The sequence below is a fragment of the Syngnathus acus genome, chromosome 17 (genome assembly GCF_901709675.1).
Source record: "Syngnathus acus chromosome 17, fSynAcu1.2, whole genome shotgun sequence".
Classification (NCBI taxonomy): Eukaryota; Metazoa; Chordata; class Actinopteri; order Syngnathiformes; family Syngnathidae; genus Syngnathus; species Syngnathus acus.
Genome location: NC_051102.1, coordinates 11,199,658 through 11,216,071, shown reverse-complemented (window position 1 = coordinate 11,216,071; position 16,414 = coordinate 11,199,658). Strand labels below are relative to the sequence as shown.

General features: G+C 42.9%; 1 protein-coding gene across 1 annotated transcript in view; it reads right to left on the bottom strand.

Annotated features, from left to right (window-relative positions):
- Positions 1 to 5,169: 5,169 nt before the first annotated feature.
- tnr (tenascin R (restrictin, janusin)) overlaps positions 5,170 to 16,414 on the bottom strand; it is a 78,609-nt gene continuing 67,364 nt past the window's right edge. Inside the window, exons 25-32 of the mRNA XM_037275714.1 lie at positions 16,006 to 16,149; positions 12,138 to 12,268; positions 10,174 to 10,306; positions 9,840 to 9,991; positions 9,673 to 9,769; positions 7,082 to 7,243; positions 6,597 to 6,760; positions 5,170 to 5,594 (exon numbers count right to left, since the gene is read on the bottom strand). Of these exons, the coding sequence (XP_037131609.1) occupies positions 5,475 to 5,594; positions 6,597 to 6,760; positions 7,082 to 7,243; positions 9,673 to 9,769; positions 9,840 to 9,991; positions 10,174 to 10,306; positions 12,138 to 12,268; positions 16,006 to 16,149 (1,103 nt within the window). The 3' untranslated portion in view covers positions 5,170 to 5,474. The remainder of the gene's footprint in view (positions 5,595 to 6,596; positions 6,761 to 7,081; positions 7,244 to 9,672; positions 9,770 to 9,839; positions 9,992 to 10,173; positions 10,307 to 12,137; positions 12,269 to 16,005; positions 16,150 to 16,414) is intronic.

Genomic DNA, 16,414 nt, shown 5'->3' with positions numbered 1-16,414 from the left:
TCCATTTTCATGAAGCTACGTAGCCCCCGAGACAGGAACAAACGCACACTCGGGGGGGGGGGGGGGGTAAACGTGTGCTTTTAGCGGTGGGGCTGGTCCATTCGGTGGCTGGACTGACTCAATCCTGTCACGACAATATTACAATTATACAAACCATCAATATTTAAAAAAAAAAAAAAAAAGTGTCCCATAACTGAGCCGCATACATCATCTGGAGAAGTGCAAAATAAATATTTAGCAAACTACATGAGCAAAATATTTATTATTGTTATTTTTTGGTGACATTTTCACAAGTTATTCTGCTTCCACTCACTTAATGAGGCAAAGTTTTAAAACAAGCAAGTAACTGTGGATCCACTGTGCACCTCACTATCAGCAACTATTAGAAGCATGAATGCACAGAATTATTAGCAGCACATTGGTTGCCAGTTTTATTAAAGAGGATATATTATGGAAAATGGACTTTTCTAATGACTTGTATACAAATAGTCAGGACTCTGGAGGACATGCCCACCCATCAAGTGTGAAATTAAACAACCAAGTCAATCTTTTCTTATCTGCCTATTTGTGTCCAAAGTTCCAAGTTTGACATATAACACCCAATGATTGTCACACACACACACACACACATACATCTGGGTGTGGGGGGCAGTCAATTCTTTCACTCTGCACTTCTCCTAATAAAATGACTAACATGAGAGCGATGAGTTAAAAGAGGAAGTAAGAGTGGTTTTGTCATTATCTATAAGACACACTATTTGCTTGGGGTTTCCTACATTTGGAAACAGCGACAGAAGATAAACCACAAGCTAGCTGCATGACCATGATCATGCACATGGCTATCTATCTGTGTGTGTGTGTTATGAAAGGAAATGGTAGTCGCATGAAGTGCAAAGGTTCTAATTTGTATCATGTTTTTACCTTTACCGAGCTAGAAGTGAAGGTACAACTAATCATACTGAAGTCCAATAACCAGTCCTACGGGCTGCATTACTGAAACTTGTAAAGCACCTCGAGGGACCCAAATCGAGTCCCATTGTGGCTTGGTAACATTGTGTTGTTGTTTCCTGTTATTGTTTGGAAGTAGCATGCTTGTGATGGAAACAGCTCCTCCCTCCAGGCCTGGGCCGCACTCTCACTAATAACGGAGCTCCAAAGCCCATTCAAAAAGAAAAGCATCCCCGCAGCATCAACATGGTTGTTGTGTTCAGGGGCATGCATGTGTGCGTTGGTTTTCCGCCACACGCTCAACATGCTGAGCCCTAAAACGTCACTTCTGGTCTGATTCCAACATGGCTTTTGGAAAATTGCGAAGAGGAATTGAGCAGAGTCATCAAAGGTGCTTGCGAAAAGTCCTCAAAATTGCACAGCATGAGAGGCTAACTAATCAAATGAGTAAAAAATACTAGCTGCACTGTAATTGGTAGACTACTATTTTTCTTCTTCAAAGAAACATGCTGAAGAAGTCATTTAATCAGAGCAAATATTGCTGAGCTTCAATCTTGCTGCCAGATGGCAGAAAAAGGCGTTGGGAATGTGACATGAGCTTGGATAAAGACTCAAGTCGCACAGTGGCAATGTCTTAGGCATTCAATGAACACCATATGCATTCCAATTTCAACAAGTGGCAAGAGATGAGAGAACATTTCATTTGGAGCTACTAGAAGTTCTTACCTCAGTTGATGTGTGGCGCTGGCTCCTCGTTACCTCCCATTTTTGGACACGCCGTCGACATCATCTAATAAACATCAATGTGCAATGAAGTCAGTGTGTTTCAAGCACTGAGGCTGTCTGGGAACAATTCAATATGGCTCCCACTTACTTGTTCATCACAAGCCTGGCAGGCCCTGTTCCCTCGCCATCTTCACACACATGTGAAAGACACTCACTGGTGGGCGATTCAGATTCACTACGTTGCTTGGGATGAGTTTGGGCCCAGCCTGCACGCCAGGAAGCACAGACAGTTGACGCGCAAGCCTCGTTCTCCGCATGCATCTGTTAAATATTCAAACAGCGCTGTGAAAAGATGCTTGCTGCAAAATGGCTTCCGTACAGAGGCCGAGAACTTACTTTGGCTTTACCGCTCGGGCACAGCGCTGTGAAAAGATGCTTGCTGCAAAATGGCTTCCGTACAGAGGCCGAGAACTTACTTTGGCTTTACCGCTCGGGCACAGCGCTGTGAAAAGATGCTTGCTGCAAAATGGCTTCCGTACAGAGGCCGAGAACTTACTTTGGCTTTACCGCTCGGGCACAGCGCTGTGAAAAGATGCTTGCTGCAAAATGGCTTCCGTACAGAGGCCGAGAACTTACTTTGGCTTTGCCGCTCTGGCTGAGCGTTCATTTTCAACCACACGCGAGCCGATTAGTCACCAGCTTGTTTCTGCTGACCTGACACTTGCATGCATAATTAGTGAAACATTTGAATCCGCAATGATTAGAGAGTGAATGTCTCAAAGTGCTGAATACACAGTTTGGAGGTTATTTGATAAGAATGGAAGACCCAGTCGTTGCACGCACCAGTGTCTTTCAGTCGTATGCAAGAAATTTCTCCAGCAGGAAGCTGAAAAGAAAAAAACAAGAAAAGCAAAAGGCACGTGAACCTGTGACAGCCGCATCCGGATTTAGTTTTTTTTAATGTGAATGTGAACTTTTGCACAACAATATTATCTCATTTCTTCATTTTTACTTTTCCGCTCTAAAATATTTAAAAAAAAAAAAAATCTTTTCTTTCAGCACCGGTTGAACGGCAGCTCTTACAGCAGCTCTGTTGTTTTTTTATCTCCTTTTTAATCTTCTTAAGTGATGGCTACTGTATACTTGAAAGTCATATCTAATTTAATTTCTGTTACTTTTATTTAGATCACAAAAACCGGGCATTTGACAATGGGTGTGTAGATTTCTTTTTACCACCTGAAGATGTTTTTAAGTGCTCCATTCACAAACAAATCGGTTTTGGTCATTTTGAGGTCAAACAAAATCTGCTAAAATTGTAGAAAAATAATTTACTTGCTTATTTTATCAGTAAAAACCAAACATGAAATTGACTATTTGAATATTTTATTAATATGTAGAAAATGTATTAAAAAAGGAACTATATAGTACATGTTTATGTCAAACTAGAAATAAATTCTGACAGCAATATTCAAGGGTATCCAACAACAAATTGCAAGTTTTCAGTATGAATCGCATCATCAGCATTTTTTTTTTTTGAACAGGCAACAGTACATTTTGCCAAACTACATTACATTTACATGGCAACATTTTAAATCCAGTGTCAGGTACAGTGTCACACAAAAGTGTACAAAAGTTCATCTGCAGAAGCAAAACGTGAACGCTGCTATGATGATGAGAATTGTTTTTTTCAAACCACTTTTGCGGTGAACTTAAAGGAAATGACGCTGCAGTGGTTCTCTTGTCACTTAGAGAGCGAGAAGTGTTTTGTGTTTCATTGTATGAACTGCCTGACTGCCTTGTTTTAATTGCTAGAAACGTCCCCCCCAATAAATGTCTGTAATATTGATTTGTTGAATTGTCACTTTAATATCTGTTGAAATCAAACTGCTGTTTTGGACAGATTACACTTTCAACATCAGTCTAATACAAAATAAAGTGAAATGGTGGTAATTATAAACAAACTGTCGGTGAACTAAGTCATATTAATGTGCGCTCTCATTTCAAACTAGAAATGTTACTATTAGCTTCAATGAGTAAAAGAAAAAGTTTGATCAAAGACAGTCTTCACCTTTTCTACTAAAGTCTGACATGACATACATCCCCCCAAAACATTCAAGGTTCCCTTTGTTCCAAAAGACGCCCATCTAAGTGGTTAATGCAATATGAACACACAAGGTGAGCTACTCTCGTGGCACACATACAGTAAGAGAAATGTCACCAGCGGCTATTACGGCAAACCACTTGAACCCAGATTGGCAAACGTGCCCTAATAAAAACAAGTGTGACTGCAGTTGCGGTGGGTGTTGACTGCAAGAGCGGAAATCTGCGGGGGGGTTGTTTTTGCCATTAGTCTGCTTCGGAAAGAGGCGAGGTATCCTCACTTCAACGCCGCTAAATAAAACAAATAGGTTCTATCCGTGCTGGCAGCGATGGTGGTATCAAAATTGGAGGACTTTTCAGTCCAAAAAAAAAAGATGCCTTTGTGTTGCGGATTTAAAGGGAACATATTATGCGAAACGGACTGGTTTTCTGGACAAAAATCGTTACAAGCCATCAGATGTGAAATTAGCTACTACCGCTCGGTCCTTTTGAGGCACACAAACCACACATGTTAATACCAAAGCTTTTCCAATTCAGATTAAAATGCCCCTTTTGATGTAAAGAATGTGTCCACTTTCTTTTTGTCCAACTAGCTAGATTCTTCTCTCATCTCTTCCATCTTTGGTATTCAAACCATCACTACAACACGATACAACACTCACGTACTTTGCTTGAAACTAAACTAAAAAGCGACAACTAGAGAAAAAATGAAGTCAATTCAATAAACACAGAAGAAAAGATCAACATACTGATCATGAACACTTCTATTGTAGCGGATGGATGAGTCAAACATGAATAAAGTAGGTGAGAATGTAACCGCACCGCTTTGCGAGTCGGAATGTCCGACTTGAATGTTCCGGCCTTCTTTTGCCTCTTTTACACAGAGATCGTTTGTTTCAAGAGCCGACATTTTATATACAATCCAGCAAGGCAGGACAACTCAAAGACTGGAGAGGATCCAATCCAAAAAAAAGAAAAGCTTATTCTTTCCTTACAAGTTGATCACATCCTGGTTTGGAAAGGTGGGTGGAATAATGCCGGCACATTTTGTCGCCAAGATGTTCAACCTGGAAATCTGCGTAAAAGAGGCTTTTGTTGTCCTGTTTACATGAATCGAATATCGAAAAGGCAGCAAATCAAATACGGATGGATCTCTGCCACAATATCAGTTATAAAAATATATTTATATATCTTACAGTAACGGCCTTTCTTGTTGTTATATCGCATTGTTGTTAAAAGTGTTATTGTTAATGGATAAAATGGCGCATCGTTGTTACTGCTTTTGTTTTTTTGCAGAAAATTTGTCATTCAAAGGGTTGAATAAATTACGTACAGTGTCTTTATCTCCTGGGAGGAAGGACAGGACAGCGGGGGGGGGGGGAGGGAGACGGACGGCTCTACGTGGATGCCAGGCGGAGACGAACCAAGGTCAGACCATATTTGCCTCTGATGCTATTATCAGATTGACAACCACTTGTCGCTTTCCTTTCACATACAAAAATCCACGTATCACTCATTCTTTCCATATTCAATTGCGAATAGATGGAGTGCCAATCCAAAATGAAGAGAACGAACGCTACACAGATTTTGGTCAATGAAATGTTCCCTATGTCCAAACTCAAGCCGTCCGTCCGTCCGTCCGTCCGTCTCTGCCTGGCATTTGGGGCAGCCCCCGCCCCGTACGGCGCTCGGATCGGCATCTATACTGGAGCCGAGCGCCTCCTCTTGCTGCTGATGCTGCGGAAGTTGAACGGCCTCATCTTCATCTCCACAAAGGGAATGGAGAACTCGTGGCCCTTCCAGTGGTACCAGTTAATTCCCTGCAAGAGCAAGCAAAAGTGACTTTCGAAAGAAGATTCTTGCACTATATTCCATTTGTGGAATAAGAATTAAGCAGCGACATCTCAGGAGGCGGCCAGCTTGCCTTGTACTGCCATTTGTCGACCCACCTTCAATGACATCGCAGTGCCCCAGGGCCAAACATGACCCGACATGACGCAGGTGAGCCGTGAGTGATGTTAGTATCCAATGACATTTTCTTTCGTGTGCTTCTAAAAAAATGGCGGGAAAGCTAACAAGCAGGCTGGAAGGCGACTTTGCCACGCGGCATGCTCCGAGACATCAGTAGCTTGTCAGCCGCTGTGATAAACCGTGGCCTTTTTCCCTTCCACAGAATTCACCTGGATGAATTCAATCCTTTCCGAGAGTGCGCTGCCCCAGGGGGACCCTCGGCAGACACTTTGGTTGGATCGATAAATAGCACGTCTCATCATGGGCGGGCGGACAACTGCTGGGGCAGTTACGATCCTTGGGAAGCGTGACCTTTCACTAGAGCTCCAACAGTAGGCCAATCAGCGTAGCCGCTGTGGCTATTCGCTTACCTAATTAGGCCCCGAGGGAGACATTAGGAGTGCATTTGCACTTTAGAAAGCACACGTGCGTCGTGAGGGTGGGTGACTTGCTCAAGGGCACTTGGGTTAAGATGTCTAGTCCAGAATGATTGAATCATTCCACCTTATTTGGGCGGCAAGCTTGATGAAAATGACCATTAACCTTCCAAGTGACATGTCCACATTTCCTCTTGCTTTCATCAAAAGGAAAGGATGGGATAACGTCAGGTCATTAACCCTAATGGTAGTGTATTTTTGAATGGTCATACATTACATTGTATCACGGAAAACCCAATCGGCTTCTTAATTCTTACACAGTGTGTGTGTGTGTGTGTGTGTCTTCAAGGTTGATAACGAGGCTCATGGTTTCAAGTCAAAGGTTTTCCCGAACGATTTTGTCGGAGCGACGTGGCGCGCCTCCGTCGGACTCACCTGACTGTGTCTGGACTCGCCGTACTTTCCGTTGAGGTTGGCTCGATGGCAGTTCTTGTACCACCAGGCTCCTTTGTAGGACAAGGCACAGTTAGTGACAGCGATGTCGTTGTCTCTGTCTTTAGTGGAGAAGGGCCGTCCCTGGTGGTAGCTCAAGGAGTCACCTAAGATCCAGAGAGCCAGAGACATGTTAGTTGCCATGGCTGCAGGCAACGACAACCTGATAGTAAATAAACAAGGCGCTAGGCTGGCAGGATTCCAATCGTAAGAATAACATGCCGTGCTGATTTTAGGGAGAAGGAAGGATGGAAGGATGGAAGGAAGGAAGGATGGAAGGAAGGAAGGAAGGAAGGAAGGAAGGAAGGAAGGAAGGAAGGAAGGAAGGAAGGAAGGAAGGAAGGAAGGAAGGAAGGAAGGAAGGAAGGAAGGAAGGAAGGAAAAGCTACACTCCCCCGTGTCCTGTAAATATCCCAGCAAGCACTTACCAGCGGTGCCATTGTACTCTCCTATCCTGAGCTTGTAGAGGTTCCTGGCATCTCCCAGGGAGAATTTATCATAATTGGCAAAGACCGACTCCTGCCCATCCTTCATGTCGATCCTCAGCTCGTAGCGGCCCTGAGCCGACACCCGCTGGATGTTGTCCAAACCTGCCACGCAAAAACGGAACGGAACGAAGTACATTTCGAGTACGTTGAAATCCAACGCGAGTTGACTGCGAGGAGGGGGTTAGAAAATCCTAGGGAGACCATCAAAACACGGAATTGATACACATTTACCCTTTCTGTCCAAAATCCAAGAATGTGAGAGCCACCTTGACATTGCCCGACGTTTGGAAAAACTGCGATGTCACAGCTCTCTGTTGAAAACCTATTGTACGTGTTTCTGAGTGATTTACACTGGCAAGGAAACAAATCCTAGACATTGTTGAGTTTGCTATCTCCAGATTTGCTGTGTTGACCTGAGAGATCAAAATGCCTCTGCTATTCAATTCCGGAAAGTGCCCCCCCCCCGCATCGCCAAGCAGCCTCTTTTCTCAGATATGATCTTACACCAGAAGCCTCGGGTGATAAGGACGTACAATTCCGTCAGTGGGAAGCAAATCTAATCTACAGAACAAGTTCAAGGGACTTTAGGTGACAGAGAGATGGCGTGGAGAAAAAAAGAAGCAGTTGCGGTAAGAAAGCCGAATAGAACGTTCAGTCGTTTTGAATTTGCGTGGCATCAAATCACCCACCACACGATCAGACGATAAACATTTCTTCCATGAATAGTTTCTCGGCATGACTCTCTGCAGTATTCCAAAGGCGCGTCATCATTTAAAAATGCATTTTTGACGCGGATGAGTTCTCTTCTTAGAACATTAGCAGTAAAATGACCTTGTCGTTTTTCATGACCATCATTGCGCACAAGCGAGCGTAGAATGTAAAGCGAAAAAATGGAGACAGGATGTCATCATAATAAGTGTGGTTTCCGTTCTTAGATCGTGGACATGACACAAAGGAAGAGGGATGGTGCCGGCCGCCTTAGCTTTATTGGTGGCCATTTGCAAAACACAAGACGTAACAATGAAGCTTCATTTGCACATTCGTTTCTTTGAGCCAGTTAAGTGTTTCCTTTGGCGACTATATTATGCCATATCTCACTGTTTTGCATATGAAGGAGGTGATTGGTGTAGTTCAAGTGACCCTTCACAGCAATCTTTGCAAAGAATAAGAAGGTACATTGTAGTTGTGTCTCGTCTGAAAATGCCAGTAAGCAGTAAACACCACAACAGTGACGCTACTTTTGTTAGCATCAAGCCAGCAGACGTTTGCATAAGGCAAAGCGAGGTGGTCCTTTTGAATACACGTGTAGGGTGGCCACACATCATCCAATGAACGGACTCATTTCATTATTTACATTTCATTTCATGACCTCAGTAATTGAAGTAGCACACGATAGAGTGCTACTTTCCTGGAGCCTGAACCAGATTAATGGCGTGGGCTGGGAGGGTTGCTCACAATGGCGCAAAGAGCCGCCGCTCTACATCCTGAGGTGACATCAGGGTGCTTTTAAGAGACAAAAGGGCTAGGAGGCTGAAAACAGGGAAAGTATGTTTTATATTGGACAGCAAAGCAAGCTCCAAATGCTCTTCAGTGCACCAAAAGGAACAGGCAGGCTTTTAGGCGATATACGCACTTAACGTCCAAATACACAACAGCCAAAATGTCGGCAGATGGGCAAGAAATGTTCTCTTCCGTTGGCTAATAAGAAGACAGCTTCACTTGGATTTTCTTCCCGCGCATCCTGTTTTACATAACATCAGCACAGCACCGCACCGCCTTGGCGGGCGGGTAATAGCTCCACTTTGCTGGCTAACTTGCAAATAAATGATTGATTTCGACCAGCCGACAGTTATAGTGCACATTCGTTTCCTTTTCAGTTCCAATGTTACGACCTTCTTTTAAAAGCCTGGAGTGCTGAATAAAAGGATGACAGATTGCTCAAAATTGAGGGGTTGATGCGCAACTGACACATTACTGTGTACTTGTCGCTAATCCCGTTTAAATCGCCATTGAAAGTGACAAGTGAGAATTGCGATGGAGTGATAAGATCACACCGTAACGCTACTTGTGCTTGCATCTCCTTTCTCTAATCAAGTAGCTAACAAAAAAAACAAACGTGTTTTCTTCCTCTGAAGTTCTTAATGAAATATTCATGTAATAATCTCCTTTAATCATCTGCGGCAAACAACAAAATGTAGCATTCCGAGAAAGCTAACTCATTTGCACATTTAGTCATGAAGATGATTATTGTTTCGTAATGAGTCGGGGGGGGCATCGAAACAGTGAGGACGTTTTGTTCATTTGTCTTTTCAGGATGTGGGGCGGGGGGGGGGATTTCAAATAAAGTGAACCGGGTTCGGCCTTTGTGTAACCCGCACTTCAGAAAATGAATTTTCGAATGAGATCAATTTTTGCTGAAATAAAAAATCTTCGCACTTGGGCCTATTACACTACTGTATTCACATATTGGTCATTATGGTGGTTCTAGGAAAGTTGACTCGTTTTTGTATCCACCATTCAAAGTGTCTTACCTAACCAGAATTCATCCTCAAGGTTTCCAAAGCCAACACGATAGTCACTCCACTTCCTGGAAAAATCCGTCAGGCCGTTCTGACGTCGTTGAAACACCTAATAAAAATGGAAAGCATCCATCGGTACAGAATATGTCATGTTCAGTGTGTTGTGGAAGTCATCATACAATCCAGCCTCCTTCGTCCGTGCTCATGTCACAGTACACCTGCACGCCCTGGCTGGGGTCCCTGTTGATGTAAATGGTGTAGACGCCGCTCAGCGTCTCGCCATTCAGCAGGTGCTGGGCGCAATTCTGAGGCGTGGCAAACAGCCGACTCCCTGCCGAGGAGCAGAGGAAGGGAAGAGGCGCAATGACATACTGGAGAGGATTTGTTGCACGGCACCTGGAAATAGGCTTCGAAGAAAAAAGACCACCTAAAGCTGCACTTTAGATGCTTTGTACTCAAATTGGATCAAATGGAATATGACGGATTGATTTGGAATCTCGTGTTCGAGCGCACCTGTTGTAAAGGTGGTGGAGACCACAGCACTGGTGTCGAGACCCCTCGCCGCCTGCAGCTTGACGGTGAACTCGGTGGTCTCGGGTAGACCTTCCAGGCGGATCCACGTGTCCTCTGCGTCGAGAATCAGCTCCTAGTGCATAAAACCATGTTTTTACACTGCAAATCTTATCATCTCCATTACTCAGTGCCAAAAAAAAAAGTGCCTTCCAGTTATTTCTTGTCAATAGCACAACTATAAAATGTGTGCCAAGCGAACGGCAGGGAACAAAAGCACGCTCTTGTAGCTTAACAGCCTTAGGGTGTTGTGAACAACTCTGACCAATTACAATCACAATAACAAATATATATTAGAATCCAAAATAAACGCATAGTCAATCAAGCCTTTGTCTCAGCTCTCAAATGTCCACTGAATGCATCAAATCATCGACTAACTGGTGCAGTGGTAGAAATAGGTCTGGGAAGAATAAGCTGAAAGATAGTACAATTGTGCTCGGGGCCATATTAAATATGAAGAATCACAAATCAAACATTTAACAGGTTTTGAAACCTAATAACTATCACACAATGTGTCCGTGTGAATTATGCAGGGGAGCAGCTGGTGAATGGCGTCTCTCCCTTCCATCTATCTATCTATCTATCTCCAAGGACGGCTGCTTTTTGGGGTCAAGACAAGAGGTTTACTGCAGGCAAAAGCCAGGATGATCTACAGCTTGACACGCACCGTGCTGCGTTTGACTCCGCACTCCATCAAACGTGTGCGGCGTGACCTTCCGAACCATCGGTGACGCAATATCTTTGCGGGGCAGCGCATCAAAGCTCTTTGTATATGTTAATCCGATAAGATACTGTGTTCAATTTGAATCATTTCAAATCTCTTGAGGCGAAGAAGCTGCGCTATCAGAGAATTTGTAGCCAAAACACATTTGAAATCTGTGGAAATGTAAACGGAGTTGAACAGAGTAGAAGGGAACGACGACGATGTTGCTGCTGTTACTCCATGTGCTGAATTTTCTCGCCTGACTATTAGCTTTCCTGCAGGTGTGAAGTGGCATTTACTATTGATGAAATGTGGTCAACATTTCCAAAAATCTCAGACATGCCGACAGGAGGCGCGACTCACTAAATTAGAGACGTCACTCCGATTTCAGTTTTGTTGCCTTGGCTGAGTCATAAGAAGCTTGATTTTTGGGAAAGCAGGAGAGGATTGTTTCAGATCGTGGGGAAAATGCTTACTCTGTCTTCTTTCCGGTATGCAGCGGCGTGCTCACCGCATTGAAAGTGTCCCCGAGGAGCGGTGTAATAACTCGGAGTATTTTTGAGCCGAGGCAAAGACTCCCTCGGGATGATAGCTAACCTTTTATACCGGCAAATGCTGTTTCATTCATTCATAGTTATGTTTTTTGAAGAGCCAATAGCAAAATGTCTTGAAATACCTCTTGGATGACAGCAAAAGCACCCGGCAACACTACACTTAAATTTTTTTTAAAAAAATTACAGTTTTATTGAAACCTTTACTAATCCAAAATAATCCAAATATAATGTTATTGTCATAAAAAAAACATGTACTTTTCTTTGAAGCATTTTTTAAATCCAGTATTATAACAATTTTAAATGTTTGAGAGTAAAAAATAAACACTTGCTTCAAAGAAAGGAAAAACATTCAGGACCGATGTTTTTATAACAAGCAATTAATCCAATTTAATTCATTTGGATTAGGACAACCAAAAATCATGGGTTTGCTTCTCCTTAATACATTTTCTTGAAGGCTGTCAAAACTTTCATCTTACACCAGTTGAATATTGATTGCGAAGGATTATCTCATTTTGACTTTTATTCAATGTTTTTTTTTTTCTTTCAGTGTATGACATGATAATCTAATCATCATCATTCTAATGTTACTATGTGAATTGGTCGGATTGAGACATCAACTATTTGCGCAACGTAGTGTGATCAATGCTTACTTTACGATTGCCGTCGGCTGACTTGTAGGTGAGCATGTAGTTGTCGATTTCAGAGCTGGGCGGCTGCCAGGAGATGAGAGCGCTGCGGTGATTCACTTCGCTGGCTGTCAGGTTCAGAGGTGCATCCATCGCTGTGTCAAAACACACCAAAAAGACAAGCAGCGGTTTCACTTCAAGATGCCTGGCTCGGAGTATAGTCTTGGAAAAACAAAATCCTGAGAGTTGTAGGACTAACCTACACATGTAATTATGCTGCTCTTCAAGGCAAAAGACAATAAATGTACAAACTAATATGGATTTCCAGAACTCAAGGTTAGCTGTCCATTTGATCCACGCCTTGTTAATAAGAAAACGTGTGTGGGTGGTTCACGATGAGGCCAGCTGCACCGGACGATACTATCGGCGCCAATAAAACGAACGCTGGAAGGGAAGCAGCTGCAGCCGGCAAATATCGCCTCAGGGCTGGAAATGAACGCCCTGGAAATGAGACGCAGCGGGCAGCGTTACACCCCCCCCCCCCCCACCCCCATCATTGTGTCATTGACAGATAATTGCTTACAAAAGACTTCTAGAACATAGGTGTCAAACTCTAGGCCCGGCCGGGGGGCCAGATACGGCCCGCCGTATCATTTGATGTGGCCCGTGAAGACAAATTGTGCATCACTGTCACGTGTCAATACTAAAATGGAATATTGTCCAAAATTTGCCCGCAATTTTGATTACCATTTATCTTTTTGAAATACTGGAACAGTTTCTACTCGTCTCTTATTCCAAAAGTTGTCATTCATCAGTTTATTGTGTACTGTTTACCATCGATGGCGTTGTCGGTCGTAATGACCCTCCAAAGCAAACTATGCTGACAATGCGGCCCGCGACAGAAATGAGTTTAACACCCCTGATCTAGAAGAACAAAGAAATTCAGGTCGCTCGAGCTTTTTAGGGGATGGTTCTTTGTAGAAAAACAGCACTGGCCCATCTCCAGCTAAGCACAAGCCGCTTCTGTCTGTTAGATATACAGGAGCCAAAGAGGACATCTTCAAGTGATGTTTTAGGCCTTTTCATCGTCTGAAAATAAATGTCAAGGTTGAGGCCGCCTCAAGCAAATTTTGCCTGCGTGACAAAGTGGTCGTTCAGGGCCTCAGCATTTTTGCTTGTTTCATCTAATAGGACACACACCGTCTTTACTTTTACTTGGACTATTTGGAATTCAATCAAAGCTATTCCGCTTAGCTTAAGCAGTCACGGCTCAGTGTCGACAACCAGCACCAAATGTATGGAAATGTGACTTTTGAAAAGAACCTCTTGGGTCTCTGGAGTGTGTCAAAAGTTGGCAGACAATTAACATGATAAAAGAAAAGGTTTGTCTGGAAGGTAAGTTTATTTTCCCACATAAACAAAGCAATATAAGTCTCCCGAGCAATTTCCTGGCCTATTAAAGCACCCCGCAGGAATACAGAGAGTGGAGCAGCAAGACCACATTCCACATGAGCTCCAAGTACATGACAAAAAGAAAAGCGCTGCTCGTCACGCCCACCCAAGTTTTAGCGCACATTACATCACATGGCCCGGCACGCCCGCCGCGTATTCAGATTCACCCGCACTGCTTTCCATAAGTTTGAGCCACCTCGTCTCATTTTCCTCATCTTACATCACCTGTGTTTTGGGCTTCAGATGGCGCAGGCTCATTTTCATGCGTGACATAAAGTTGACTTTCTCAAATATTGCTTTATGGGACCAGGATCCATATTTCACATGATTAAATGAAAACAAATAGGATTCAAAATGATTGCGAAAATATTCTTCTTCTGTATGAACAGCAACAGGGTTCAAACCTTTCCAAGTTCTGCCTGTCACTAATAATGAATAAACATACGTACATACATTCATTTTGGAACTATTGTGATGAGGTGAAATTGGATCATTTCTGACGTTAGTTGGAAAATGCCATTTATCTGGATGCTAACAAACTTAGACGGCAGGTGAATCAATGGCATCAATAGTGTTTAAGCAACGGATATTTGAACCATAAACAAATCATTTAACAATTTTCTTTATCCTCGGCAAAGAACTAGCATTACTGCAGTTTCCACTTAAAGTATTGGTGAAAGTCTTCTATGCATGTATCTTATATGACTTATAAGAGAGCGGTACGGTCTCAATGGTGGAGTTGAAAGTTGAAGGCAAAGTCACGTGCAAATGTTCTCCACATTGCCACCATCTTTGATCCCCTTTTTGCCTTTCCCACATCACCCTGAGCTTCGCCTCACCATTGCACTCCTTATCTTTTCCATTTGCTTCCTCTTCTGAGTCTTCTTATCTGAAGTTCCCATTCTGACTGCATGTGCTATAGAATGAACCGGGTTTATCTTGATGAAGCTTAGAACTGAGATGATAGGCGAGAATGGAGAGGTGAGTGGCCAATATTTTTTTCTCTCTCTCAATTAGACTACATTGACCATGAGGCGTTACTTTTTTTTTTTTTTTTTAAACCCAACATTGAAGCAGGTGAGCAGATGTTCTGCTGGTCTGGCCCGGAATAGGATTGAGAAGAGCATTAACAGAGAGTATAAACAATGCTTGATGGAATAAACAGACACAGAGGCAGCAGATGGGATCATTTGTTCAAGCTTTCGAAAGGGATTTTTACCTCACGGGATGAGAGCACGCTTCATGTTTATTTTTCCCACCCCCCAGTTTTAAGGCCATAAAATATGAATTCCACTGGATAATGAGCAAGTCAATAGATGAATTATCTGAAGGAAATTTCAAACGTCTGTTTAATAATCAAAGAGAACACAACACAGTGAGATGTTTCAATTCGATTCGTTTGCCTTAACTGTGTATTTGTGTATTTTCATCGGGTTGGGGTAAAGTGGTAAGACAAAGTCCGAAGCTAATGAAGCCATTTAAATTACGAGTGTGACCCATATGCAATGTGAAATAAATAGCATGACTACAGTGTCATCAAAAAAGAGTGTGATATTGTCATTTTCGGGCATATAAACAGTTGCAGCTGTATTTTGAAATTCATATTGTTTCTATGGTGAAAATAAAAAAGCCATACACTGAGCAGATGTCATTTAATTAGATGTGAATTTGGAAGAAATAATGTTGTAATGTTTATGCGCCACAAATGTTATGGCAGATCAGTTCCATTTAAAGAGGACATTTTATGGAGAATTGACTTTTTAAGAGCTTGTATACATATAGCTTGCTCTCAGGAGTGCCTTTCCCAACCATTAAGTGTGAAATTTAACAAGCAAATCAATCTTTTGTGATCGGTCTATTTTGGAAAATGTCGAAGAGAAAGGGGGGGGCTGTCATAGTAGTGCAGCCTATAAAAAAAACAATGGATGAATGGAAGTTATTGTTGTTGTTTTAATCCAATTGACTTGCCTCCCACTGTGGATGCCAACAACTCAACGAGACTGATTAGGATGCCTTAAGTGAGGCTCCCCCTAGTGGTTCATGTCAACATCAAGACAGGCTGCATTTCATGTCCTCTTGAACACACACAGCACAGCGAATATACATTTGCCTTGTTACTGTCAGAGGCACCCAGGCGCATCGAGTTAACGCTCAGCTTTCTGTTTTTTTATTCTATTTCTTTTAGTCAGGCAGGACTTGCTCTTTGGAAAACTTCCGACATTTGCTCATCAGCGTTACAAGGGCTCTACGTTGTGTTTCCCAGCTTCATTTATGTTTTCGGGTTTGTGCAACACTGCTGTGCTTCAGGGAAAAGGTGGTGTTCCTCTGGGAATCACACTTCCTTTGCTTGCTTCACTTTTTGTCAAATGTTGCAGCTTGGCTCAAGCTGTTTCTAAATGTGTTACTCCTGCCTGGGAGACAATTAGAAAGTTTTGCTTACGCGTTTGGAGGTTGGCGATGACGGTGCCGGAGGTGAGGGGTCCTTTGGTAGCATAGAGGGCGACCGAGTAGGACGTACTGGGCTTCAGATTGGACAGCTGGTGCTCTTGCTTGTTGCCCTCCACCAGAAATGTATCAGCTGTCACTAAAAAAAAATTGAAAATGTAATAAGACAAACTGTCAAATACAAACATTGCATTTCATGTTTTGGCAGTTCTTTGGGAGTGCAGACAAACTAAATGCTATTAGCATATGCCTACCTTGAAATAGCGAGGGGTACTCATCTTTATTCAATACACTGATACAAGGAAAAGATGTTAAGCGTAAGACTGAATTTAGGTTTAGTTTGAAAATTGATTTGGGAGAGAGAGAGAGAGCTGAGCTGAGCTGAGCTGAGCGGAGCGGAGTTG